Raw genomic sequence first — 26048 nt, forward strand, 5'->3', positions numbered from 1 at the left:
TGACCCAGCAGGGCTGAGTTTCAGGTACCCAAATGTCAAGCTTCTTTGTTTATTATTGTACTGTTTTTATACTTTTTGCTGTGTTAAGCGCTTTGGATTAAGGCGCTATATAAATAACAAATAGATTAAAAAAATACAGAAAAAAAGTGTTGGGCTGAAAGCTTAATCCATACACAACAGCCCAATAATAACATAACCTGCAAAATAGCGTCTTTGGGCCTCATTCCGAGATTGGAGGTAGCCATGGCGCTATTTGCGCCATGGCTGCCTCCAATGCCGGGTCCGGCACTGGTCTGGTTCAATGGGGATTTACCGGTGCATTTCGACCCTGGAGGGACTGGTAAGTCCCCATTGAACCAACCATTCCCCATTCCCATTGAGTCCCTATAGGGCTCAATGGGAATGGGGAAGTAGCTAATAACGGTACCACAATTTGCGGTACCATTATTAGTGCCCTGGTCCCTTAGCGGGACCCGTAAAGGACTTGTGGTCAGACCACACATTCTTTGAGGCTCCCACTAAGGGACCTCGGAATTGGGCAGTAAGAGATTACCGGCACCGGTCTCCTTACCGGTGCCCGGTATCCCTTACCGCCCAACTTGTAATGATCCCCTTTGTCTTTTCATATTTTTAAAAGTTGTCATTTTTATTTGACTGACTAATGCAGTATTCTCCCCACGCATGCGTCATTTGATGGTCACCAGTGTGAATTTTGCAGGCGGCATCGCATGCTAGGAACGACAGTGAAGATATTGCAGTCTGCTACGCCAACCGGTCTGCTGCTCTGTTCTACTTGAAACTCTACGCTGTGAGTATGTTATGTTAACGTAGTGATACTGCACACCGCTGCCATTTTCATGGTCTCCAGATGCCCCATAATTTCTCCCCCAGAAAGAGGCTCTGTCAGGCTTGGGCTCTGGCTCGTGTAGAACAAAGCTGCGTGTGTTTTGGTTTAACGGCCTTGACACGCCTATCTCAGCTTTCTAGATACATTGCTGTATTTTGGCTATACATACAGAACTAGCTATATTGCTTTCAGCTGCAAACCCAATACAGCACCATTTAAATCGTGCTTAGACCTCAAGAGCAATTTATCCAAAGGCTTTGCACCTGTTTGGGGATTTTGTGGGGGTCAAGCATTAAAACATACAGCAGGCTAGGCCCATCAATGTGCCCTGTGCCTGCTTTTGGGTCATCCCTGATTGAGATGTGTGTCCTTGACCTAACCTTGTCAAACCTTGCCCTGCATTGTAAGAACTAACCAGTAAACTTGAATTATAATGATGTTATATTTTGGGTCATTGTCCTCTGGTATGTTAGAAAAAAATTGAAACTGTGAGAATGCAACCAGTCACTTTGTCTTCCAGTTAGGTTCAAAATCTCCTCTTTTCATGTTTCCCTGCCCCAGGTTTGTCTGGAGGACATCGAGAGAGCGCTGGAAAAAGGCTACCCTGAGACACTACAGCATAAGGTCCTCATTCGGAAAGCCGACTGCTTACTGCACCTTGGGAGATGTTCAGAGGCTCTTGAGACTATCGGCAAGTTGGAAGGACTAGCTTCGAACAACGCTTTATCAAGTAACACTCGACAGTCACTGCTCAGCAGCATTGTGAATCTAACATCCAGAGTGACTGGAAGTGGGGGCAAATCCGTGTCCAGCGGGGTAACGGGCATGAAGAACCAACATGAGATGGCTCTACCTGGGGAGATGCTGAGTAATGATCTGGAAGACCTTCGAGTTTGGGATGAGAGTGCCTACATCTCCAAGGCATCCGCTGCTTTGGGTGCCTGCTTCAGCCCTGCCAGAGGTAGACATCTGGTGGCTTCAAGGGACATTGATCCTGGTGAGACCTTGGTGCAGGAGGAGGCCTTTGTCATTATCGTTATTCCAGAAGGGTTGTTGCAGCATGAGAGTCGAGCTGGGAAACGGTGGGATCACATGGTCACTAATGCAGATCTTTACTGTCACCGGTGCTTACGTCAGGCTCATTCTGCCGTGCCCTGCCGGGGCTGCTGTTATGCAAGGTATTGCAGCCAGCAGTGTCTGGAAAAAGCCTGGGACAGTTACCACTCAGTGGAGTGCACCACAGGAAGTGTCCTTCTTTCCCTGGGAGTTTTCTGCCACGTAGCCCTGAGAACTGTACTAGTGACCGAATTTGGAGAGGTCAGCCGACTTGTGAAAGAGTACCACGAGGAGATGGCTGAAAAAAAAGAACTCTCAGACGCTTCATGTTCATTTTCTGGGAGCACTGCAACTTCCACGTCTGGTGAGAGCAGCTCTGTGGAAAAACACAAGGGGGATCAGGCCTTCATTGCAGGCTCTGATGGTGATGGACATTACCATAGCTCCTACCAAACAGTTTTCAGCCTTCTGACACATACAGAGCACCAAAGCCCAGAGCACAGGTTCCTTTGTGCTCTCAGCACAGCTACCATCTGTAAAATGGTAAGAATAGACTACCAGCAGTCTTTTGTCTTGGGTCCGATTGCTTCGGAGAACCGATTGGATCTGAAAACCGAAGTCCATCGGGAATGGTCTACAGAACAGAGGATCCTGGGAGTTGCGATGTTCCGCCACATGCTGCAGTTGACGTGCAATGCCTTGGCAGTCACCACTATCCGAGAGCAGCCAGCAGGTCAGTATTGGGGAAGGGCAAGCGATCAGTGTCACATTTGGTAATGTGGTCTGTGAAACATTCAGTGGATTGATTACAGTTCGTCATCTGGCTACAACACATTTTTGGGAAGCTCAGTTGTGGCCATCTAATGTCAGCCCTCTTTCTTTGTGTTGTACCTGCATTACTTATTTCAAGAGTTAACCATCACAAAGTTGGCTTTGGCCTCAAACAGAGGTCTAGTGTATCTCATTTGATGTGAGGGAGATTTTTGCACAACCCTCTGGTGAGGGATAGATAACAATCTAACATAAAGCTTTTCAGTATTACAACTAGAAGGGAAGACCAGACCGTTCCAATTTACTGTGGTACAGTGGTCAGGCGTAACCTAAGGAGGAAGGAAGGATGGGTGAGCAGTACTGTTAGTACACACAACTTACCATAGAAACACCCCTCTGGTATACTGAAAAATATACACTTTAATAAACAATATACAGTGTTTGTCAAAAGTAATAGTCAGTTAAGCCCTAACCCACTCCTAACACTAAACTATAAGTGTGCTATCTGGGATAGGTACAGTACACATAAGATAAGGAGAGGGAGAAAAGGGGAACTTGGACAATAGTACCCTGCATTAAAGTAATTATAAACAGAACCCCTTGTGCCAACAATGAAACAAACTAATCCTAAACCTCTAGGACAGAGTATTGGGAGTGATCAGATATTCGCCATACAGTATAAGTAGGATCTAGAGAAGGGATAAAAGGGGCGACAAGTCAGGATACATTTAGACACCAAGCCCCAGCTCATTACACTCCTAGGAAAAGTAGATCCAGTAATACAGTTATGCATTGTGACCATACATTTCACATAGGCTCCAGTGTAATGCAAGACTTTAAACATACATATAAAATCAGTGGCACAATCTAAAATTCAAATGTTTACCTAAAACGCTGGACCCAGGGGAACCCAGAAATAAACTCCCAGAGGCTGGTAAGTACCTCCAAAATCACGTTAGGTGAGTTCCAGGTATCAATCAATCAATAATACCTAGAGCACATAAAAGCATAATAGAAAACACACCCGGCTGTTATTAAAAAAACAAACTTTACATGATTCAAAAGCACAATATTCATAAGCAGCATTATTTATAGGGAAAAGAATTACAATTGGTTTGTTACAATAGTGGTCTTCAATCAGTTCTGCCCCTTAGTCTTACCTGGTATCGCTAGGCTTTTTTTATATGTTAAAAACTGCAAATGTCATAGCTTTATGGTCAATTTGCATAAAACATACACATCAACTGAGGAACTCGTATGATGTTAAAAAAGATTGGATAAAGCCATCTCGTCCTCAGTTTCTATTTTGGGCAAATCGTTAAGAAGTTCCAGGTTATTTTAAAAGGTACTCCTAGGATTAAATGCGACAAAGTAAATGGGCACAGCCGGGGTTATGGAGAGAAGGATGGTATGCACATGTTCTACCCCACACGTGGTGAGAAGGTGTTAACCTACCCCAGAGGAGACCCACATGAACAGCTCCAGTGCCAGGTTTGCACCCATCAGCCCATGGAAGAGATTTGCTTGTTTTGTTTGTTTTATTATTTATAATGCGCACATAACCACAAAGATAACAAGGCGCGAACATAGTAAGGGGGTTGTATAGCTTAGTTACATACAGCAAATTAAATAATGTCCCGTGGAGTTACAATAGGGATACAATGGTAACATGGGTAAACAGATATCAAAGACATTTTATCTAGTGCAGTTTATATAGTAGCAGGAGGTAGCGGGGGTACACTGAACAATAATACAATTGGTGATGGCACTGATAATGGCATGAGGAGCCATCGGGGAGTATTATTTGTCATGGTCCTTCATCAATTGTATAATGTATGTCCTGAACTGAAAGTAAGGGATGTCTTTCCTTAGAGGTGGCGGTAGTGAGTTCCAGTGAGTAGCTGCTTTAACAGGGAAGCTGTTCCCTCCAGTCAGGGACCGTTTGAATCTTGGGACTAGTAGTAGATTGGCATTGGCACTTCTGGAGGGGCGGTATGAAACCTGTCTAGAGAATCTGTTATCAGATATTTCGGGGCCATGTCATGAAGGCATTTGTGTGTCAGTGAGACAGACTTAAGGAAAAGTTTGTCTTTCGTGGAAAGCCAGTTAACAGATCTTCTGGTATCTGAGATGTGGGCTTTCTTGGGGATACTTAGAGCTGCTCTTAGAGCATTATTTTGAAGGATTTGGATCTTGTTTATGATATGTTTGTTACTACCTACGTAAAGGGCATTACAGTAATCCAGCTTAGATAGGATCAATGCTCTGGCCAAGGTAGTGCAGTTATTAGGTGTTAGGAGTGGTTTGGCAGCTCGGATGAGTTTACAAGTATAAGCAGTGGCGGAGGCCATTGCGTTTACCTGTTTGTTAAATGATAGTGAGGAGTCTAGGTAAAAACCCAAAGTTTTTACCTCCTTGGCCACAGTGATGGTGTTGTTATCAATTACGAATGATGAGTAAATTTGGCCGAGTTTGTTGATATTGGCTGAGGTACCAAGAATGAGGAGTTCTGTTTTGTCATCATTCAGGCATAGTCCGTGTGAGGCCATCCATGCCTGAATGATGAGGTACACTCTGTTTACAAAGGCCAAATCCTTGTCATAATCCCCCGACAACGGGATGAGGATCTGAGTATCATCTGCGTAGTTTGTGTAGGTGATACCCAGACCGTCGAGATCATCGAAAAGGGGCTTTGTAAAGATGTTGTACAATGTAGGTGAGACGCAGGAGCCCTGAGGCACGCCACAGGCGATGGGCGTGGGGTCAGCAGCCGCTAATGGTGAGAAGACGCGCATTGTTCTATCACTGAGGAAGGACTGAATCCAGCCTATAGCCTCATGGGAGAAGTGTGCGGCCAACTCGAGATGTTTGCACAGAATCTCGTGGTCGACTAAATCGAAAGCTGCTGAGAGGTCAAGGAGCAGCAGCAGTGCGGTTTTGCCCTGGTCTCTCAGCTCGTCAATTTGTATCTTAAGGTCAACCAAAGCCGTTTCGGTTCCGTGTTGGGGTCTGAAACCAGATTGTCGGATTCCTAGAAGGTGGTTATATTCTAGGTATTGTTGGATTTGTAAATATGCCAATTTGTCGATGATTTTAAGCAAGAATGGTACTGTGGTGATAGGACGATAGTTCGTGGGTATGGCGGGGTCTAAGTTTTGTTTTTTGAGGAGTGGGAGGACCCATGATTGTTTCAGGTTATTGGGTATTATGCCTGAGTTGAAGGATGCATTTATTAGTTTAGTGATGAAAGGTGATAATTCACGAGCTGCATCTTTTATAAGTTGTGCTGGGCATAAGTCCCCGTGGCAGTTCGATGGTTTAAGAGTGAGGATGACATTCTCAACCTCCTTGATGGATACTTTGCGGAAGTTGAAGTGGGGGGTGGTATCAAGTGAGGGGGTCAGGATGGAAGGTGTCACTGTCACATCGTTAATATTGGATTTCGTAATGGCGAGAAGGGTAGCCTTTTTATGGTGGATCTTCGTTTGCAAGGTGGTGATTTTATAAGACTGGGCATTTTGAATGTTTGTACACCAGTTTTTATCCTTAGTGCAGGAGTCTGGGGTTTGGATAGGAGATTCTAACTCCTTCCGAATTGTAAAGAGCTCTTTAGTATTGGACTTAGCTTGGGGGATTCGGAGGTTGTAGGAAGTTTGTTTGGCGGAAATTATTTCTTTTTTGTAGAGGGCTGATTGCTTACTTAGGTTGCGCTTATTGGTCTCTGAAGGATCAAGTCTCCATATTTTCTCACAACGTCGTTTCTCACGTCTGAGTTTTTTTAGTTGTGGGGAGAACCAGGAGTTCACATGTTTACGTTGTTTGCTTTTTCTAATCTTTAAGGGAGCTATGGCATCAAGGGATGATAGCATCACTTTATTGTACACGTCTACCATGGTAAATGGGTCAGTGTTGTCTGGTATAGAATTGAGGGTGGGTATGATCAGCGGGATGAGGTTTTCTGGCGTGATGTTTCTTTTATTTCTAGTGGGGACTGCTGGGGCTACATTATCAATGAGTAGCGCAGGTGGGGCCTCTAAGGCGAATGTGATCAGATAGTGGTCTGACCAGAGCTGAGGTAGTGTGGATAGTACCGAGATAGGGCATTTGTGCACAGCAATCCAATCAAGGGTTCTGCCTTTAGTATGAGTAGGTCATGTGATCTTTTGGGTGAAACCTAGTTCCTCTAGGGAGTTATTGATTAGTGTGGCATTCGAGTCTCGGGGGTCATGGAGTCCTTGGTTGAAATCTCCTAGTACGAGTTTCTGGGAGGTACTTTTCAGATTATTAGATAGGATATTATTGAGATCTTCTTCGAAGAGTCCTATAGGGCCTGGTGGGCGGTAGATAAGGTGGATAGTTACAAAATGTGAGTTAGTTATGGATAGCTTGGCTGTGAGGACTTCACAAGAGTTTGTACTAAGAGGTGGATCGAGTTTCAGTGTGAGATTCGTTTTATGTATGATGGCAAGACCTCCACCTCGCGATGTGGTACGGTCTAGTCTGAAGAGGGTGTAGTCATCTGGGATGGTTAACATAATTGCTGGGCCGGCTGCGGGGTAGAGCCAGGATTCTGTGATGGCTAGAAAATCCAAGTTTCCATTATGTAGTATGTCTGCAATCTCCGTTGCGTGGGCGACCATAGAGCGTGCATTTATGTACGCCCCTTTTATCGTTGGTTGAGCTGGTGGGGTCAGTGCCTTGGGAATGGCCTTGGGGGGTATAACAGTCTCTCTGAAGAGTCTGCTGTTGAGTTGCAGGTGATGTCGATTGGATTTACTAGGGCCAGTAGTGGTGTTAGATACTGTTTTAGGTAAGTAGTCATGCAATCTTGGGAGTCTTGCACGTAGTTTAAGATTCCTTTGTATTAGAGTGCATGGTCTGGTGAGCTGCTTGGCCGAGTAATGTACAGGAGCCAATGGTAGGGTATGTTGAGGCATGGTGAGGTCTTGTAGCGTGATTATGTAAAGGAGGGCTCTTAGGAGTGTTGTGTAGAGTGGTGGTAGGTACATGTTGTACGATTACAAGTATGTGCAATGGACCTGGAAGCACAGTTTCAGTATTCAGGACTGGGGTGGCAAGCACAAAGTAAGCTAGGTGAGAGGAGCAAAGCTTCAGTCTATCGGGTGGCTTAGTGAGGTGCAGTAGGGCTAGAAGCTAGGCGATTACAAGGCAGAGGTGATAAGGGCAGTAATCAGTGGCAACAAGCTGTAGAGCACATACGTAATAGCTTCAGTCTACTAAGACACAGTAATTAGATAGAGTTGATTGCCGAGCTATAGAGACTGGTGACTGAGTGTTCATATACGTTACGTTTAACAAGGTCATAAACTGTGGCAGCATTATCTATCAGATGCATACATTATTAGTTCACATGCTTGGTACACTTTGCCTACTGTCCACATACTGTGGTTGGTGGCCACCAGAAGGCACAACACAATAGTCAATGTGGTCGGTAGGCCACCATAAGGCACAACACAGTAGTCAATGTGGTCAATAGGCGACCATAAGGCACAACACAATAGTCAGTGTGGTCAATAGGCGACCATAAGGCACAACACAATAGTCAATGTGGTCAATAGGCGACCATAAGGCACAACACAGTAGTCAGTGTGGTCAATAGGCGACCATAAGGCACAACACAATAGTCTGTGTGGTCAATAGGCGACCATAAGGCACAACACAGTAGTCAGTGTGGTCAATAGGCGACCATAAGGCACAACACAATAGTCTGTGTGGTTGGTAGGCGATCATAAGGCACAGTATAATCATTAGTGTGCCTCTACATAAAGAGACCATGCAAAAGTTGAAGTACAAAGGCACAACGTGCAAAGTTTGCAATGGCATGAAAGCTACAGAGAATAAGTTATGCCCTAGTACCACGGGCAATGTTCAAAGAGGCAGAGTGTGCAGCCCTGACAATGGTTTAGGAAGCGTAGGTGCAGAGGATAGCATTAGCAGTGTCGCGCGATGATACGGATTTAGTTGATAAGTCTCGGCAGTGCAGCCAACTAGATGACCAGATAAGTGTGCACGCAGAAGCCCCGGTCTTACCGTGTTAATAGGAGGTCAATGGTGCCGCGCTAACGATACTGCCACCTTGAAGCAGATGGATAATTGAAAGGGCCATATAGCGCCTCACGTGCGCCAAACAGGCGCTCAACAGGCCTTTGTATGGCCTTCGTAGGAGCCGCCGGCACATCCGCCTGCCGGCGGATGTAAGATGCTGGATATGCGAGGCTTAGCCTCGTAGTGGCGCCGCGATGCGCCCGGCATGCGGGGGACAGGCAGGAAGTAGGACAAGGCCAGGCAGGCCTTCGTTGCAGCTTACCAGCTGTTTCAGGGTTCCAGCGATGGGGAAGGGCTCCTGCCCTCTTCCTTTGGATGGGACGACGAAGTGGGGATGCAGCCAAGAAGGATTCAGTCCAGATGGATAGTAGGACAAAGGAAGTCAGCTGGCAGAAGAAAGTTCCACGAAGAAGACTATGGTGGAGACAACCAGGATGGTCCAAGCGAAGAGGAGATGCAGGGTATTGGGGTCTGTGATTAATCCTGGGAATTTTCCCTTTTCCCGAAGGGAGAGACACCCCCTTTGGGATTAGGGAGGTGAGCCTGCTACACATTGCCCTCCATGGGGGACAGGTAAAGCGGGATCCCCCCCAGGGGTGACTCACCCACCCCCTAAGGGGACGGGGGAATGACCAAGTAAGGACTCCATCCCACCCCTTTACTTCTTAATCCTTAGTGTGTGTGGTAAAATGGATTTCTGAACTCTGACCTGGAGGGGCAGAGGTTCAGAAGGCCACCCTAGTTTCTTGGAACAGGGTAACCTCTGGACAAGCCAGACCAATCAGGGTAGCAATGGCGGCAGTCAAGACTAAGTCTCAGGGGGGTGAGGGTGACTGAAAGACCTCAATGAACACACAAAGCAGGGACACTTACAAATTACTCCAGACAGGTGTTATATTAAAAATATAGACACATTTATTACAAGGCCTTTGTAACATCGACCATAGCAAAGAATCAAAATAATACTAAAGTAAACCAGCCCATCCCAATCAATACAATATATATACAAGACTGAAGGGTCTAAGGAGGTATGAGCACGTAATATGTAGACCACCTAGATGGGGAGGAAAACAGGCAGTGCAAATAATCATTAGTCCCAGTTCCACATCCGAATTTCACCTAACTAGGAGGAAGTCCGGGCACTGCGTAGAGTGAAGCCTTATGCTCAATCGTACATGCACGCGCTTGTGCCAATGTACAAAATAGGGTCTCTTCAAGGGTTTCTGACTGTTCAGGAAGGTGGATGAAGCGATGAACAGGTCCCCACTACTCGAGCAAGACCTCCACTTGCGGGCAGAGGCAGGGTGAGAGTGCGGGACAGATCCGCTATTTCGCAATAGCGGTGGAAGAGAAGTGGGTTTTGCGCTAGGGGGCACCGGTTGGGGTATGGACTACTCACCGGTCCCCGATGCAGGCAGACCCAGACTTCGCCAGTTCAGATCACGTTGTTGGCAGGTTCAGATGCGATGTGACCACAAAAGTGATGGGTGGAAGGTTTCAAATGAATCAGAACCACTGGCAATTGCTCTGGGCAACCTTCCACACCACTGTTTTTTAGCCCATCTGTGCCATTGCAAAAGGGGTCCAGCCATGTGCAAATCAGTCAGCTGCCGTCACCAATGGTAGCAGCCCAGCCCGAACTGCTAGGCCAGATCCCCTCTGCACAGAAAACCAAGGAACCCCAGACATGTTTCGGCCTTGTTGGACCTCCTCAGTGAGGTGCAGCCTGGTTCCCTATGGCGCAGCGAGCAAGGGACCCACGTCTGGGCATACCCTCTCTCACATGGAGAGACAAACTGTGACCACAAAAGTGATGGGTGGAAGGTTTCGAATGAATGTGAACCACTGGCAATTGCTCTGGGCAACTTTCCACACCACAGTTTTTTAGCCCGTCTGTGCCATTGCAAAAGGGGTCCAGCCATGTGCAAATCAGTCAGCTGCCGCCACCAATGGTAGCAGCCCAGCCCGAACTGCTAGGCCAGGTCCCCTCTGCACAGAAAACCAAGCAACCCCAGACATGTTTTGGCCTTGTTGGACCTCCTCAGTGAGGTGGAGCCTGGTTCCATATGGCGCAGCGAGCAAGGGACCCACGTCTGGGCATACCCTCTCTCACATGGAGAAACAAACTGTGACCACAAAAGTGATGGGTGGAAGGTTCAGATGCGATGATCAGGACGTCTCGACACTGTGTAGATTCTGCGGTAGCAGGATCCAGGGGCGAGTGTGTCCTAAATGCAGCGAGCGTGCACAGGTTGTTACCACACCAGGGCAACACGGCAACCGTGTTTACTCTGGTCCGGGCGCACTCGTCTCACTTCAGACCTGGGAATGCCAGGTGTACAATATTCGGTGTGAGAGTGTCGTGGACACAGAGCTAGCAGTAGGCCAAGTTTCAAGGGCTTCCCCGAAACGGCGGAGGTGACAGAGCAAACGTCCTGTGTAAGCTGTTCAGCCCACTGGTTGGCCCAGGGACACTTCCAAAGAGGCTTACTTGCTGGGTTTGATGAAGGTGCCGGGAATAGTTGATCCCACTATTCCAATGGGTCGAAGCGCCTTCGCAGACCTTCTAGGACGATCAGATGCAGAGGGGTCTCGCAGGACGACAGCGGTTCAGGGTGCCAAACCTTCAGCGGGTCACCAACGGTTCCTCGACTCAGCTTCTTGTTGCAGGATACTTGGCTCCTTATCCCTCGTTCAGTGTGAACTCAGGAGATCGACATGGTAGTGGTGTTTTAAGCCTCCTCTTATCCAAAGTTCCCTTCGCGCCAAAACGGAGAGGACCCAATGGGAGATCTGCTCACAAACACACCATACATAGACCTATCACGAACCACGGTGGTCCCAGGCATTCAGGACACTCCAGACTCTCTGGCACCCAGCATGTGTATTGGGAACAGACATCCCAGCCCACATCCTGGAGGCATACACACAAGGCATGCAGAAGCCTGCTAAAGCTTTGGGTTTCGCGGGAAAGTGCATGACCAAATAAGGACTGACCCGGGTCGGCTTGACCTGGGGAAGGTGAAAGGGCAAGATGGCCAAAGGACAGGACAAAGAACCTCGTGGCATGGCTATTTTGGAGCCAGGCCACTTATTTGTGCCAAACGCGGATAACATGGCGAAAAAAGGGTTCAAAACACAAGAGAAACAATAGCTGCCACCGGTCCTGTCCGTGACACATTTGCACAGTTCATAATAAGTCCAGCAAGAGTTTCTAGGGCCTTTGGAATGACTAGAGACCCAAGAGCGCGGTAAAGTAAGTTACAGTGCACTTTTGTTTCATGTTGCACAAAAGCTGCAACACGAGGAAAGGACTAAGGGAAACAAAGTCTCCCCGTACTGACTGTCTTAAGGGCATGTCAGTTTCCCCATAAGAATTGAGCGAAAGCCCAGAGGAGTGCGGCGGAAGGCTGCGCTTCTCTGGCAAAGTGTAGATCAGGGTGTAAAACAGCAGAAAAAGTTTGGGGGTTGACGCATGGAGGGAAAATTACATACAATCACGAAATCTTTCCTAACACTCGCCCCTCCCAGACTAATGACAGGGGGAACTAATCCACCCCTGGATGAGTTCCTTGTTCAGGTCGGTTAAACATTCTGGACAACCCATCAGCATTGCTATGTTGGACACCTGGCCTATGCTCAATAGTAAAGTCAAAGCCTTGTAGACTTATGGACCACCTAAGCAACTTTGAATTCTCTCCCTTCATGTTCATTAGCCACTTTAAGGGCTTATGGTCAGTTTGCACAGTGAAGTGGGTCCGTAGGGGCCACACGACAGAGAAACAGTCTTTCTCTACTGTGGACCATCTGAGCTCTGTGTCCTTAAGCTGGCGACTAATGAAGCCAATAGGCTGTTCCTTACCCTTCTCATCTAGTTGTGATAGAACTGCTCCTTTCCCAGTGTTAGAGGCATCTGTCTGCACAATAAAAGGTATTTGGTAATCAGGGGCCCTGAGAACAGGGGCCTGGCACAAGGAGTCTTTTAAGCCATTGAATGCCATCTCACACTCTTCAGTCCAAGTTACCTTCTTGGGAATCTTAGGAGTGGTGAGAGCAATCAGAGGGGCAGCTATGTTGCCATAGTCTGCCATGAGATTTCTGTAATACCCCGTGAGTCCTAAGAAGGTTCTCACTTGGGTCTTTGTAGTGGGGGTAGGCTTGTACTTTACTGGGTAGAGGCTGTATCCTCCCTCCACCTACTTCATGTCCAAGGTAAATCACTGAGCCCTGTCCAATCTGGCATTTACTGGCCTTTATGGTCAAGTGGGCTTTCTGAAGAGCCTGTAACACAATCCCAAGGTGTTTCACATGGTCTTCCCAGGTGGCACTGAAAACTGCTATATCGTCTAGATATGCAAGACAGAATTCATCCAACCCATTCAACACATGATTCACAAGCCTCTGGAAAGTGGCAGGTGCGTTCTTCAACCCAAAAGGCATTACCCTGAACTGGTAAAGTCCTTCTGGAGTTGAGAATGCTATCTTCTCCTTGGCATGTTCTGCAAGGGCTATTTGCCAATAGCCTGCAGTGAGGTCAAACGTGCTGAGGTACTTGGAGGCACCCAAGGAACAGCTCATCTGTTCGAGGCAAGGGGTGTGCATCTGTCTTGGTGACAGCATTCAGAGCCCTGTAATCCACACAGAACCTCAATTCAGAAGTACCTGCTTTTGGAACCAAAACCACAGGGCTGGACCAAGGACTACTGGAGGGTTCAATCACCCCAAGATCTAACATTTTGTTGACCTCCGTCTTAATGTAAGGCCGTACTTTGTCTGACATCCTGTATCCCCTACTTTTGGTAGGTACACTGTCTCCTGTGTCTATGTTATGTTTGCACCAAGGTGTCAAACCAGGGCACTGTGCAAACAGGGGGGAAAACTGCCTAAGCAAACTTTTCACCTCTGCCTGTTGATCAGAAGTCAGCTGAGGGGCCACTCGGACACCCTCAAAGGAGCTATCTGAAGGACTGCTTTGAAACAGGTCAGGGAGAGGTTCAGACTCCTCTTCCTCGACATCTGAAGCCAATAGCAGTGCTGCGATTTCAACTCTTGGGATAAAAGCCTTCAGCCTATTTACATGGAACACTTTTGGAGCCTTTCCAGGCCTTCCAAGGTCCACTAAATATTTCACCTCACCCTGGGGCTCCACCACTGTGTAAGGGCCTGACCACTTATCCTGTAAAGCTCTAGGCCTTATGGGATTCATGATCAGGACTTGCTGACCAGGTGTGAAGTTGATGAGGGAAGCTTTCTGGTCATACCAATGTTTCACCAGAGCTTGTCCTGCCTTCAACTTGTCACTAGCCAGACCCTTCAGGAGTACCATCCTTTTTCTGAGCCCTAATACATAGTCTACTACATTGGTCGTAATAGGGGGAGTGGGCATCTCCCATCCCTCCTTGACTATGGCTAAGGGTCCCCGCACAGGGTGACCAAACAGAAGTTCGAAGGTGCTGAAACCAACACCCTCTTGTGGTAACTCTCTGTAGGCAAACAGTAAGCATGGTAAAAGAAGATCCCATTTTCTTCTTTGAGGCTCTTCCAGAGCCCCAATCATACTTTTTAAGGTCCTGTTAAACCGTTCCACCAGACCATTGGTCTGGGGGTGGTATGCGGAAGAAAACCTATAGGTGACCCCACATTCCTTCCACATAGCCTGCATATACTTCGACATAAAGTTGCTGCCTCTGTCAGACGCAACTTCTTTAGGGAAGCCAACCCTAGTAAAGATGCCAAGTAAAGCTTTTGCAACTGACTTTGCAGTCACAGTTTTTAATGGGATGGCCTCAGGATATCTGGTGGCATGGTCGACCAGCACCAGGATAAACCTATTGCCTGAGGATGTTATGGGGTCAAGGGGACCAACTATGTCGATCCCTAACCTCTCGAATGGTACTCCCACAACTGGGAGTAGTACCAATGGAGCTTGGATTGTTGAACCACTCTTACCAGATAATTGGCAGGAGGCACAACTCCTGCAGTGACTTTCTACTTGCACCCCCATCTTGGGCAAGTAGAAGTGCATGGATAACCTTTGCTTGGTCCTCTTAATATCAAGGTGACCAGCAAGGGGCACTTCATGCACCAGCTGCAGGAGGAAGGGTCTTGCAGCAAGGGGAACCACCAACCTCCTATGGTCTCCTTCTGTAGACTCTGTGGGCTCACTATACAGGAGTCCACCTTCCCAATAAATCTGATGCTTCCCAGGAGGTTCACCCTCAAGCTGGGAGCAGGCCTGTCTCCTTAGGCCTTCCAGAGATGGGCACTCACATTGGCCTTTACTGAATTCTTCCCTGTCAGGACCTCCTTCTACTAACAACTTGTTTAGTTCCGGGTGGTCATTGGGGTCAAACACTTCAGGCATCACCACCTCCTGACGTGGTCAGTTGCTCCACAAGCAAAACAAGATCCATTGGGTCTGTTTACATAGGGAGGCTTATTATAACTAGAGTTCTGTTTCAGAGGCTGACCTCCACTACCCTGTGAGTTCTCTTGTGTCTTACCCTTATTTTTCTTTTTGTGGCCCTTTTGGGAAGAAGATTTATCAGTTTCCCCACCCTCCTTATCTTTGTACTTTTTCCCTTCCTCCTGCTTACCAGGATGAGGCTTGTCCTTATGGGAAACTCGATGTGACACCCATAAATCTGCTGCAATGGCAAGCTTCTTAGGATCTATCTCCTTTGAATCTGCCAAATGCTGCTTAAGCTCAGGGGAAGAAGATGCAAAAATATGTTCCAGCATGACAAGACTTATTATACCTTCAAAGGTAGAAGCCTTATACCTTTCAACCCAGCCAGTCTTGTATTTTAAGGATTCAGTTGCATAAGATACCCAAGTACCACCTTCTTTTTTCTTCTACTCTCTGAATCTTTTTAAGTATTGGGCAGGAGTCTTTCCAAACTTTAAAATGAGAGTTTGCTTCAACATTGCAAAGTCTGCTCTCTCAGCCTTCAACATTTCCATAATGGCACTGCAGCCAGAATGGGGCAGTCTGCTAAGTAACCAGGCAATTTTATCAGCATTATCAACTTGTTGAACTTCACATGCATACTCAAATGTATTCAGCCAGTCCATAATGTCATTATTCTCCTCATACACACTGAGCAGATCTTTTGGAAACCTTGGATGAGAGGCGGCCCCAGACCCATGTCCAGGACCCTTGGATCCATTGGCAACTTGAAGCTTGGCCAGTTCCAACTGGTGATCCCTGTCTTTCTGTTTTTCTGCCTGCTCGATCTTTAGTTTGGCCATATTGAGCTCAAGCTCCTTCTGCCTAAACAGCAGTTCTTGCTTCTTGAATTCAAGTATGGCCTCCTCATCAGCACTGGCAGAGGAAACATTGGACATTTCATCCTCCTTGTCCTCATGGTCGCTGTGGACCAGTGCAGCGTTATACCAGTGAGAGCAGCCCCACCTCCTTCTGCACTGTCCTCTGAAGCTATAGCACTAAGCTGAGCTTCCTGCCAGGCCATGATTCTTTGGATCATTTACATTTTGGTGCCTTGAGAGGAGACACCTCTCTAAGCACACATCTTTTTCAATGTTTCGGATTTAGAAGCATTTAAAGTTAACAAGGTACTTGTTTCCATACTGTCAGATAGGACTATGGACTTTAAAAAGTTATACTACGACAATTCACTATGTGTCCTGGTAGGAATAACTCGAAATGCCTTCACTCGTATGCATTACTCGATACCTTCAGTCCTATCCCACCGCTGTACACCAATTTGTTACGATGGATTTCTGAACTCTGACCTGGAGGGGCAGAGGTTCAGAAGGCCAGCTTATTTTCTTGGAACAGGGTAACCTCTGGACAAGCCAGACCAATCAGGGTAGCGATGGCGGCGGTCAAGACTAAGTCTCAAGAGGGGTGAGAGTGACTGAAAGACCTCAATGAGCACACAAAGCAAGGACACTTACAAATTACTCCAGACAGGTGTTATATTAAAAATATAGACACATTTATTACAAGGCCTTTGTAACATCGACCTTAGCAAAGAATCACAATAATACTAAAGTAAACCAACCCATCCCATTCAATACAATATATATACAAGACCGAAGGGCCTAAGGAGTTATGAGCACGTAATATGTAGACCACCTAGATGGGGAGGAAAAAAGGCAGTGCAAATAATCATTAGTCCCAGTTCGTCATCAGAATTTCACCTGACTAGGAGGAAGTATGAGCCCTACGAAGACAGGAGCCTTATGCTCAATCGTACATGCACGCGCTTGTGCCAATGGACAAAATAGGGTCTCTTCAAGGGTTTCTGACTGTTAAGGAAGGTGGATGAAGCGATGAAGAACAGGTCCCTACTACTCGAGCAAGACCTCCACTTGCGGGCGGAGGCAGGGTGAGAGTGCGGGCCAGATCCGCTATTTCGCAATAGCGGTGGAAGAGAAGTGGGTTCCTGCGCTATGGGTCACCGTTTGGGGTATGGACTACTCACCGGTCTCCGACGCAGACAGAGCAAGACTTCACCAGTTCAGTTCACGTTGCTGGCAGGTTCAGATGCGATGATCAGGACGTCTCGACACCGTGTAGATTCCGTGGTAGCAGGATGCAGGGGCGAGGGTGTCCCAAATGCAGCGAACGTGCACAGGTTGTTACCAAGCAGGGCAACACGGCAGCCGCGTTTACTCTGGTCCGGGCGCACTCATCTCGCTTCAGACCTGGGAATGCCAAGTGTACGATATTCGGTGTGAGTGCCGTGGACACAGAGCCAGCAGTAGGCCAAGTTTCGAGGGCTTCCCCGAAACGGCGGCGGTGACAGAGCAAACATCCTGTGTAAGCTGGTCAGCCCACCAGTTGGCCCAGGGACACTTCCGAAGAGGCATACTTCCAGGGTTTGATGAAGGTGCCGGGAATAGTTGATCCCACTATTCCAATGGGTCGAAGCGCCTTCGCAGACCTTCTAGGACGATCAGATGCAGAAGGGTCTCGCAGGACGACAGCGTTTCAGGGTGCCAAACCTTCAGCGGGTCACCAACGGTTCCTCGACTCAGCTTCTTGTTGCAGGATACTTGGCTCCTCATCCCTCATTCGGTGTGAACTCAGGAGATCGACATGGTAGTGATGTTTTCAGCCTCCTCTTATCCAAAGTTCCCTTCGCGCCAAAACAGAGAGGACCCAATGGGAGATCTGCTCACAAACACTCACACCATACGTGGACCTGTCACGGACTAAGGTGGTCCCAGGCATTCAGGACACTCCAGACTCTCTGGAACACAGGATGTGTATTGGGAACAGACATCCCAGCCCACATCCTGGAGGCATACACACAAGGCATGCAGAAGCCCGCTAAAGCTTTGGGTTTCGCGGGAAAGTGCATGACCAAATAAGGACTGACCCGGGTCGGCTTGACATGGGGAAGGGGCAAGATGGCCAAAGGACAGGACAAAGAACCTCGTGGCATGGCCATTTTGGAGCCAGGCCACCTATTTGTGCCAAATGGGGTAAGCGTGGATAACATGGCGAAAAAGGGTTCAAAACGCAAGAGAAACTATAGCTGCCACCAGTCCTGTCCGTGACACATTTGCACAGTTCATAATAAGTCCAGCGAGAGTTTCTTGGGCCTTTGGAATGACTAGAGACCCAGGAGCGCGGTAAAGTAAGTTACAGTACACTCTTGTTTCATGTTGCACAAAAGCTGCAACATGAGGAAAGAACTAAGGGAAACAAAGTCTCCCCATACTGACTGTCTTAAGGGCATGTCAGATTCCCCATAAGAATTGAGCGAAAGCCCAGAGGAGTGCGGCGGAAGACTGCGCTTCTCTGGCAAAGTCTAGATCAGGGTGTAAAACAGCAGAAAAAGTTTGGGGGTTGACACATGGTGGGAAAATTACATACAATCATGAAATCTTTGCTAACACTGTGTTAGCATGGGCCTTGAACACAGTAATCCTATACAGGACCCCTTAAAGGTGAATGGCTTGGATTTGTTGTCGCCTTCTTGTGAAGATCTGGAACAATGTCGTCTCTCCTTTCATTCCAGGGAGGAATTCAAATACAACTGGATGCCAGTGGCACAGGAGACCCCTCCCCTACCCCTCTTTGTGGAGGTGTGGGGTGGGGGGGTCGGAAAACCAGCCACCACTAATTTACTCAAAAAGGGAGAGTAACCCTATGCTAAACTCAAGATTAGATTCTCTTTTATTTCTTTCTTTTCATAGTGTTAAGACAGATAGTAGGTTAGAATAGATTTGACGGAGGACAGTGTTAATTTGTGAGACGTCCTGATGAGCACCCGTTTGTTTTTCTAGAGTAGGGAATTCTTCATAGCAATTAGGCTAGAGCACGTTTTCTTTAATTCCTTTAATAAGCCCAATTGTTAAACTTTGCCCTCTGGTCTGTTAAAATGGATTTCTAGAATCTGGCCTTGTGGACAGATTTTAGGAGGCCACCGTAGTTATAATGAACAGGGGAACTCTGAGAGGTAGCCAAACCCAAACAAGGTAGCAATGTAGAGCAATCAAGGCTATTCTCAGGAGAGTGGGAGTGGGGTCTGGGGTCCACAATGAGTCCACACAGTGAAGAAGACAATATTTCTCTTTAGAGAGGAATGTATTCTAGGCCTTAAACACAACAAAAAAATGAAACCAGGAGTTTATAATATTGCACAACACTCAACAATAAACATATACAGTCACCAAAGGTTCTTACAATCCATTCAATTGCTTAAATCAACAAGCGAGGTAAGTAAAGCAATACAGTAAGATGGAACCAAGTCTCAAATATTCCCTAGCTTCAGAAGTCCAATCCCTATGAAGAGAGGGTCCTTATACCCAAAAGTCACAATGCTTCTCCCCATAAAGTATCCGATGCAGGTAAAGTACTTGGTGGTGATTGTTCAAAAGAAGAGATGCAACTAAGGTACTAGGTATCTTTCAGGTTTTACTGCTCAGGTGCAACAACCAAAAAACATTGGAATGGAAGGTGTGATGAATCGCAGGTATTCACCCCTTCTACCCAAGGATGAGCTCCCCCCTGTGAGGCTAGGGAGGTGAGCCTGCTCCACAACACCCTCCCTAGAGGTTGAGGTAAGTGAGACCTCACTTGGAGAGACTCTCCCTTTGGGGACAAAGGATCCCGCTCCTGTGATGAGCTCCCTAGACAAACCAATACAATTGCCTATATGGGACTATCTGATAACCTGAAGAATAGAACACTGTTATCTTTGACTGAAGGCAATGCAAGAATAAAGCCAAGTGCAAAAGAAAAGGAAGAATCCCTTTAATACAAGATGTATATGTAACTGCGCCGAGGATGAGGATGAAGAGAGGAGGAGAACCTATTGCGCAGGGGTAACCGCTGAAATAATTACGCCGACGAGAGGCGGAACCCGCGACTTGTGGACAGCGAGAGAACGCAGGTGCGAGACACTGGAAGGCCAACGTGTGCAGACACGAGAGGCGCGATGGCAGGACCCAAGAGAGCAATCAGAAACTTGGTGGTGTCATGACCACAAAGTTGAATTGGTGGGTGGGATTCCCAAGGACGCCCAGATCGGAAGTGTGTGTCGCTTCCGAGCCGCCATGCCAGAGCAGAGCAGGAGTCCAACACGGACCCAAGGAAGTATAGCAGAGAAGGTAAGAGCGAGACAGAATCCTCCTGAGCGAGTGCCAATCCCAATCACCAGACACCATCAAGAGAAAGGTATCTGGGGAACTAGGAGACCTGCAGGATATCATTATGAATCAGCTAAAACTCGTCCCAGTCACGAGAATGCGAAAGTGTGACTAAAACTGTGTTGTAAGCAAATAACAAAGATCCTAGAGGGGAAAGGGAACTATTGTATGAATGTGAAGCTTCATCCCAGTACTCAAAAATGGGTCATAAATAACATACAAAGTCAGAACCAAACTGAACAGCCTGGAAGAGAAGGACTGAAGAAAGTAGGAATAAAGTTGTGTTGGGAACTAATAGCAAAGCTCCCAGAGGGGAAGATAACTATTGTATGAAGGTGAAGCCTTGTTCCAGTACACAAGAATGGGTCTTAAACAGCCAAGTCAAAATGGAAGTAAACAGCCTGGAAGAATGGAGCTAAGCCCATATCTCTGGGATTCAAGCAGCCAAGGAAGAGACATTATAAGATTGAGAAGTGATGGTGAAGATAGCCTAGACGAGTGGGAATGAATACCCAGGGCAAGCACTGCTGAAAGGAAGACCTAGGAAAAGAATATAAATAAGAAACTGAGTGTCAAGAGAGGTTACAGTGGAGGTGCCCATAACCTGAGAAACACAGAAAGCAAGAGAGATACAAAGTTTGGTTGAAGAGCTACAGGAACTGACCAAAGAGACAGTCTGTCCCAGAAAGGAAAGACATACACTTTAACTTGTGAATGAACTGGAGAGGCCAGGCAAAGAGAAGACTTCCCTTGGTCTATTTAAGTTAGTTTCAAGTAGTGGTAGGGCCAGATAGGGCAGTTTGACGGAGGACAATATTATTTTTGACTTTACAAAGACAAATGAGCACACATAGTTTTTTGGTTCGGAAGGGTATACCCTGTAGTAATGGGGATCGTTAAGCCTTTTCATATTACTTTTATTAAAAATAACTTGGAACATGTCTTCCGTGTGTCTGACTCTTTCCTCTGACCCTCCACAAAGGATGCAAAGAGACTTGTTCTCAATGTTATCCTATAGGGGAGAGGGGGCGACAAATGCTTTGTGTTTACTTACCCCTTGACTCTTATTTTTTCCCAGAGGACTAGATGGGTCGACTGGGGGTCACTGGAGGTTGGATTTCCCGCCGTTGGTTCTGATGAGAGGTGCCCAGGAGCTGCGGGTGCAAGGATTCTTCTGGTCAGGTCCAGGAGCAGAGTGCAACACTTGGCGATGAAAAAATGCAGAAAGCACTGATGCAGCCGTCTTCAGGACACTTCACAGGAAGGGGGAGTTGAGTTCCAGGGACGGCCATCACACACAGACGACAGCAGGTGTCCTTCCAGTCCAGGTTGTAGAAGCTTGTCGAGAGCAGGATCCCTGAAAGCTGGGAGGCTGATATTCGGCAGGAAGGCGACTTACAGCATAAGATGGAGACCACCAAAGTTCCAGCTGCAAACGCGGTATAGCCATGGTTCTGGAGAGATAGTCCACTGGAGAGCTGGCCAATCCACTGGGTGGTCCAGGGACACTTCTGAAAGCTCATGATGGCTGGATCTTTGAGAACTCGTTGAGACTGGTTGGTCTCACCAGTCCAGGAGTAAAAACACAGGGCCTTTGCATATCAGCTAGTCCAACAGGTCTTCACTGAGCCAGGTGCAAGAAGGGATGCTGGGCCTCTTCAGGAGTCTTCTTCGGATCTTCAGTCAACTGTTCTTCTACGAGGGATTCTTGACTCCAATGCTGATATGAAGAAATGGCTGCAGGAGTCCTCTTCTTATCCAAAATCCGGCCTGGAAGCAGGATCACCAATTGTAAGGATCTGCACCATTCAAACAGTCAGTAGTTGCCCAATCAGGGCCCACTGTTGGTTTCACTCATGCCCCACACCTAGGCTCACTGGCACCATGGATGTGGAGTGGGACCAGACAGTCCCACCCACTTCTTGAGCCACCCACACACAAAAGCATCACTAGCCTGTGAAAGCTGTATATTGCATGACCGTATATTGCATTTCCTGACCTTGCAAGGCAGGTAGAAAGCCAAACAACAATATGGCCAAAGAACAAGCAAACATCTCGTGGCGTTCCCATTTTAGGGCACTAGGGACGTTTGGTAGCCATGTGCGTTAAGCGAATGTGCACACTAGAAATAACCCAAAAATTGTAAAAATATAGTTGCTGCCACCAGCTTGTGTTTACATACATATAAAAGTAACAAAAAATCCCAAGTGTAAAAGACTAGAGTGATACAAAAGTATCCCCATTTCACTGCATTGTAAGATGCTGTCTGCAATTTTAACAAGTTACAAAAGTGTAAAAGTCAGAAGGGAAACATGGTTTCCCAGTATTGATGGTGTGAAGGACTGGTCAGCCTCCCCATAACAAAATCAGCAACAGGCCAGGGGAGTAAAAAAAGTCAGGATAGGTTGAAAAGCAAAATCAGAAGGTTTAAGGGTCAATGGAACTTTGGAGAGAAAGTTGCCAAAAGAGAAATCTTTCCAACGTGTCTCCCATTTTCTAATCCCTTTCGGGTGCATGGCAGCTTCCTACACCTCAGGCAGTACAACGCGGAAGACAGCAGTGAAACAGCCTAGAGACAGTCCCAGCATGAAAAATCCAGCCCAGCCAATCAAGGACCAATGGAGGAGGAGGACCGGCCAGGAAGGACGACCACCCGCCAAAAATCGAACCTGCAGCTAAAGTACAGAGACAACGGCCCAACCAGTATGACCAACCTTTGTCTCCAAATCCAGCAGCAGCTCTTCTGCGCCCAAATCTTCGAGCAGTTAAATAAATCTGCAGCCTTTCAGGAAAAATGGAGCAAAACTCCTGGCAGGATCATGGTCTCCCCTAGATAAACCTACACACTTAGGGCCAAGCCCTCCAATCACACAACCGTGTACCCAACAAACGTTTTGGTCGCCAGCCAGGTTGGCGCATAAGACACCAAACTTTCAGGACAGCCCCCACAAGATGTGTAATGGCCGTTTTATGCTCGGGTACTGGTCTAAACCAATCCAAACCACTATAGATGGTGCAGGGTTGGGCAGGGTGACCCCAGGTGTGCACAAAGTTCATTTTCGGCATGCTTTGCAGTTTCCATAAACCGAGAAAGGCCCCAAACAGAAAACAGCAGCAAGCAGGGCTTCCAAAAATACATTAGTACCACTGTGTGTACCAAACGGGTACATTGGGCTGCTAATGTGGTAACTCTGCTTGCACGCCTGGTGAAGCCAAAACTAAATTACAGTTACCAGGAGCTTGCTTCTTAAAACCAATGTAGCATGATATAATAACCATAGAGCCACAACAGTGTGCTTACAAAGGACCATTGTCATTGGAGACACATGGGCTACCATAGGACCATATAATAGAAACAAGGGTAGCAGCGCAGGGGGACTCCAGTAGACGTCCTTCTGTCCACAAAAGAGACCAGAGGTCCTAGAAAACAAGGTAAAAAAGCAAACCGTTTAGGGGTCCCCAAAAAGGGACAGCGGAACTGTCAAAAATTGAATTCTGCCCTAACTCAACAACAAAAAATATTGCTTCCTAAAATACTTGCCATGTGATGGTGCACACATGGATCCATTTGGTAAAGCCCTCCTAGGCACTTGCCATGATCAGAGGCAAGGGAAGCAAAGCTGGACCAACACCTGTTTCGGGGTAAGAAATATATGGTGTACTGATGGGCAAGTAAACCTCACTGTAGACCTTTGGACACATTGGAGGTTACCTATTTGATAAACAACGGCACGGTGTAGATGTCATCAGGGTCATAGTGTGCTTTGAGGCCAGCCTGGTGACTGACTGTAGCTTTGGGAGGCTTTCTGAATCAGCCTCTGATTGTAGGGCATACCCCAATCTGTGATCTACTGAACTACACCAGGATATGGCTCAGCCAGCCATCTCTCATACTGTATGCCTGAATATAGGTAGGAAAGTCGTGAACCCATATTATACTTTTAATTTGCCATGCAAATGCTTAACTGAGCAATTAGAAGCTTGTGATAGCTCTCCCCAACCCACAAGCAAACACTGCAGATCTAGAATTATTCTGAACTGTGATTTGGCATTCCAGCGTCCACTAAATTGGGAAAGTAGGAGCAATGTCTATACCTAAAGCTTTTAATTTACCCTCTGTATCCTACCGCTCGCTGTATATCTGTTCTGTTGCATACCTCTGTAAAGCGCTCCGTTGCTTCTCGAAGCTAGGTCTGCGCTCAATAAATACAATCATAATAAATTCATTTTAGCCAGGAACTTTTTTCCACTGGATGATTAGGTAGTGTTTAGTATGCTGTCTCTTCATTGGAATCTGGCGCTAGCTAGCACTGCCATTTTCTGGCATACATACACCCTTTTGGCACCATCTATGTCATCATTACATACATTGAAAACCCACAAGGCTGGTTGGTGAGACCCTATACATGTGCGGCCCACTCCAAAGGGGATGCCAGGCCATTGGTCCCAGCCTTCTTGTCTGTCTCCCTCCACGTGGGTGCTGCTGGGCTCGTCATCCACAGTAAAATAGGGCCTAATAAACAATTAGTTACTTTGAAAACAATGCTACTCTATCAATGTGATGGTGCCCCTGGCAGACACAGATATGGGCCCAGGGGGGGAGCCTAGGTCATGCTAACTTGCATACTTCACTCGTAGCCAGATGCACCAGCAACCTCCGAAGGTCCTCCACCCTCGTTTTGGGCTATAATTTCATCCCTCCCCAGCACCTCGCAGCACAAATCACGTGACCCAAATGTGAAGGCGAGATAGCCTTGCTTTCTGATCTTTTTGATCGATCGAGGGTCTTACAGCTTTATGGTCGGTGGCCTGGGCCTGGCTGGCACCGTGGTATGTGGGGGTCTTGGGATCAAAGCATAGGAGGGCTGTAGATCTGACGCGGGGGTGTTGGGGCTGAGGGGCCATGCTATCTATATCGTGGGATAGTAACTCCCAAGAGGTGCTCTGCCCCATTCTCGTGGCCTTGCAGAGCACATTCTTCCCGTGGTGCGAAGGCCTACAGCCTCTGAGACAATGAAAGGCTTGTAACTCCCTGAAGCTCACTCGTGGTGCGGGTTATGTCTGTGCTAATAATGCAAGCCTAATGCTAACACGTTTGGAGCTTTCGCTGCGCTTGGGCCTATGTTGCAAAATGGATGCCAATAACTAGGGTGGCATTTACACTTGCCTCTACGATATAGCTCCTAATGCATGCACTACACGATTGTGCACTCTCCTGAGTGCACCTCACCACTGCACTCTGAAGTGCAGGCTACTGTTTGCTTCTCATTCGGAATCACCTAGGGGTGGGGGGGTAGGAAGACCCTCTCTCCTTCCCAGCAAAGATCCCCACCTCATTAGATGCCAAAAGTGAACTTCCTACCCAGGCTCCTGTATGCTTTTCAGGCACTCCTAATTAAAATTCCTGATCAGGCCCTGTTGCCATTACAACGAAAAATTAGAGAATATATTTGGCAAGGTAAGAAAGCCTGCATACCAAAAAAAGTACTGCCACAAAGGTCAAAAACGGGGAGCCTGGGGCTTCTGGACATTCTTAGATACAATTTGACAGCACAGCTGGCACAGACATTCCAATGGACCAGTGACATCAGTAATATCAAATGGGGGAAGATCGAGCAAAAATGTCTTCTTTTCCTCTGACTTGTCCTTCATAGCAGTAGTTAAGCTTCCCTGTGGAGGC

The 26048-nt window shown here is 47.2% G+C and overlaps 1 protein-coding gene across 4 annotated transcripts in view; it reads left to right on the forward strand.

Annotated features, from left to right (window-relative positions):
* SMYD4 (SET and MYND domain containing 4) overlaps positions 1–26048 on the forward strand; it is a 262456-nt gene that overhangs the window by 160849 nt on the left and 75559 nt on the right. For all 4 annotated transcript variants that reach the window (XM_069615364.1, XM_069615366.1, XM_069615365.1 and 1 more), the window contains exons 4-5: positions 719–808; positions 1409–2636. In XM_069615364.1, the coding sequence (XP_069471465.1) occupies positions 719–808; positions 1409–2636 (1318 nt within the window). The remainder of the gene's footprint in view (positions 1–718; positions 809–1408; positions 2637–26048) is intronic.

The sequence above is a fragment of the Ambystoma mexicanum genome, chromosome 9 (genome assembly GCF_040938575.1).
Source record: "Ambystoma mexicanum isolate Mex_15411 chromosome 9, UKY_AmexF1_1, whole genome shotgun sequence".
NCBI lineage: Eukaryota > Metazoa > Chordata > Amphibia > Caudata > Ambystomatidae > Ambystoma > Ambystoma mexicanum.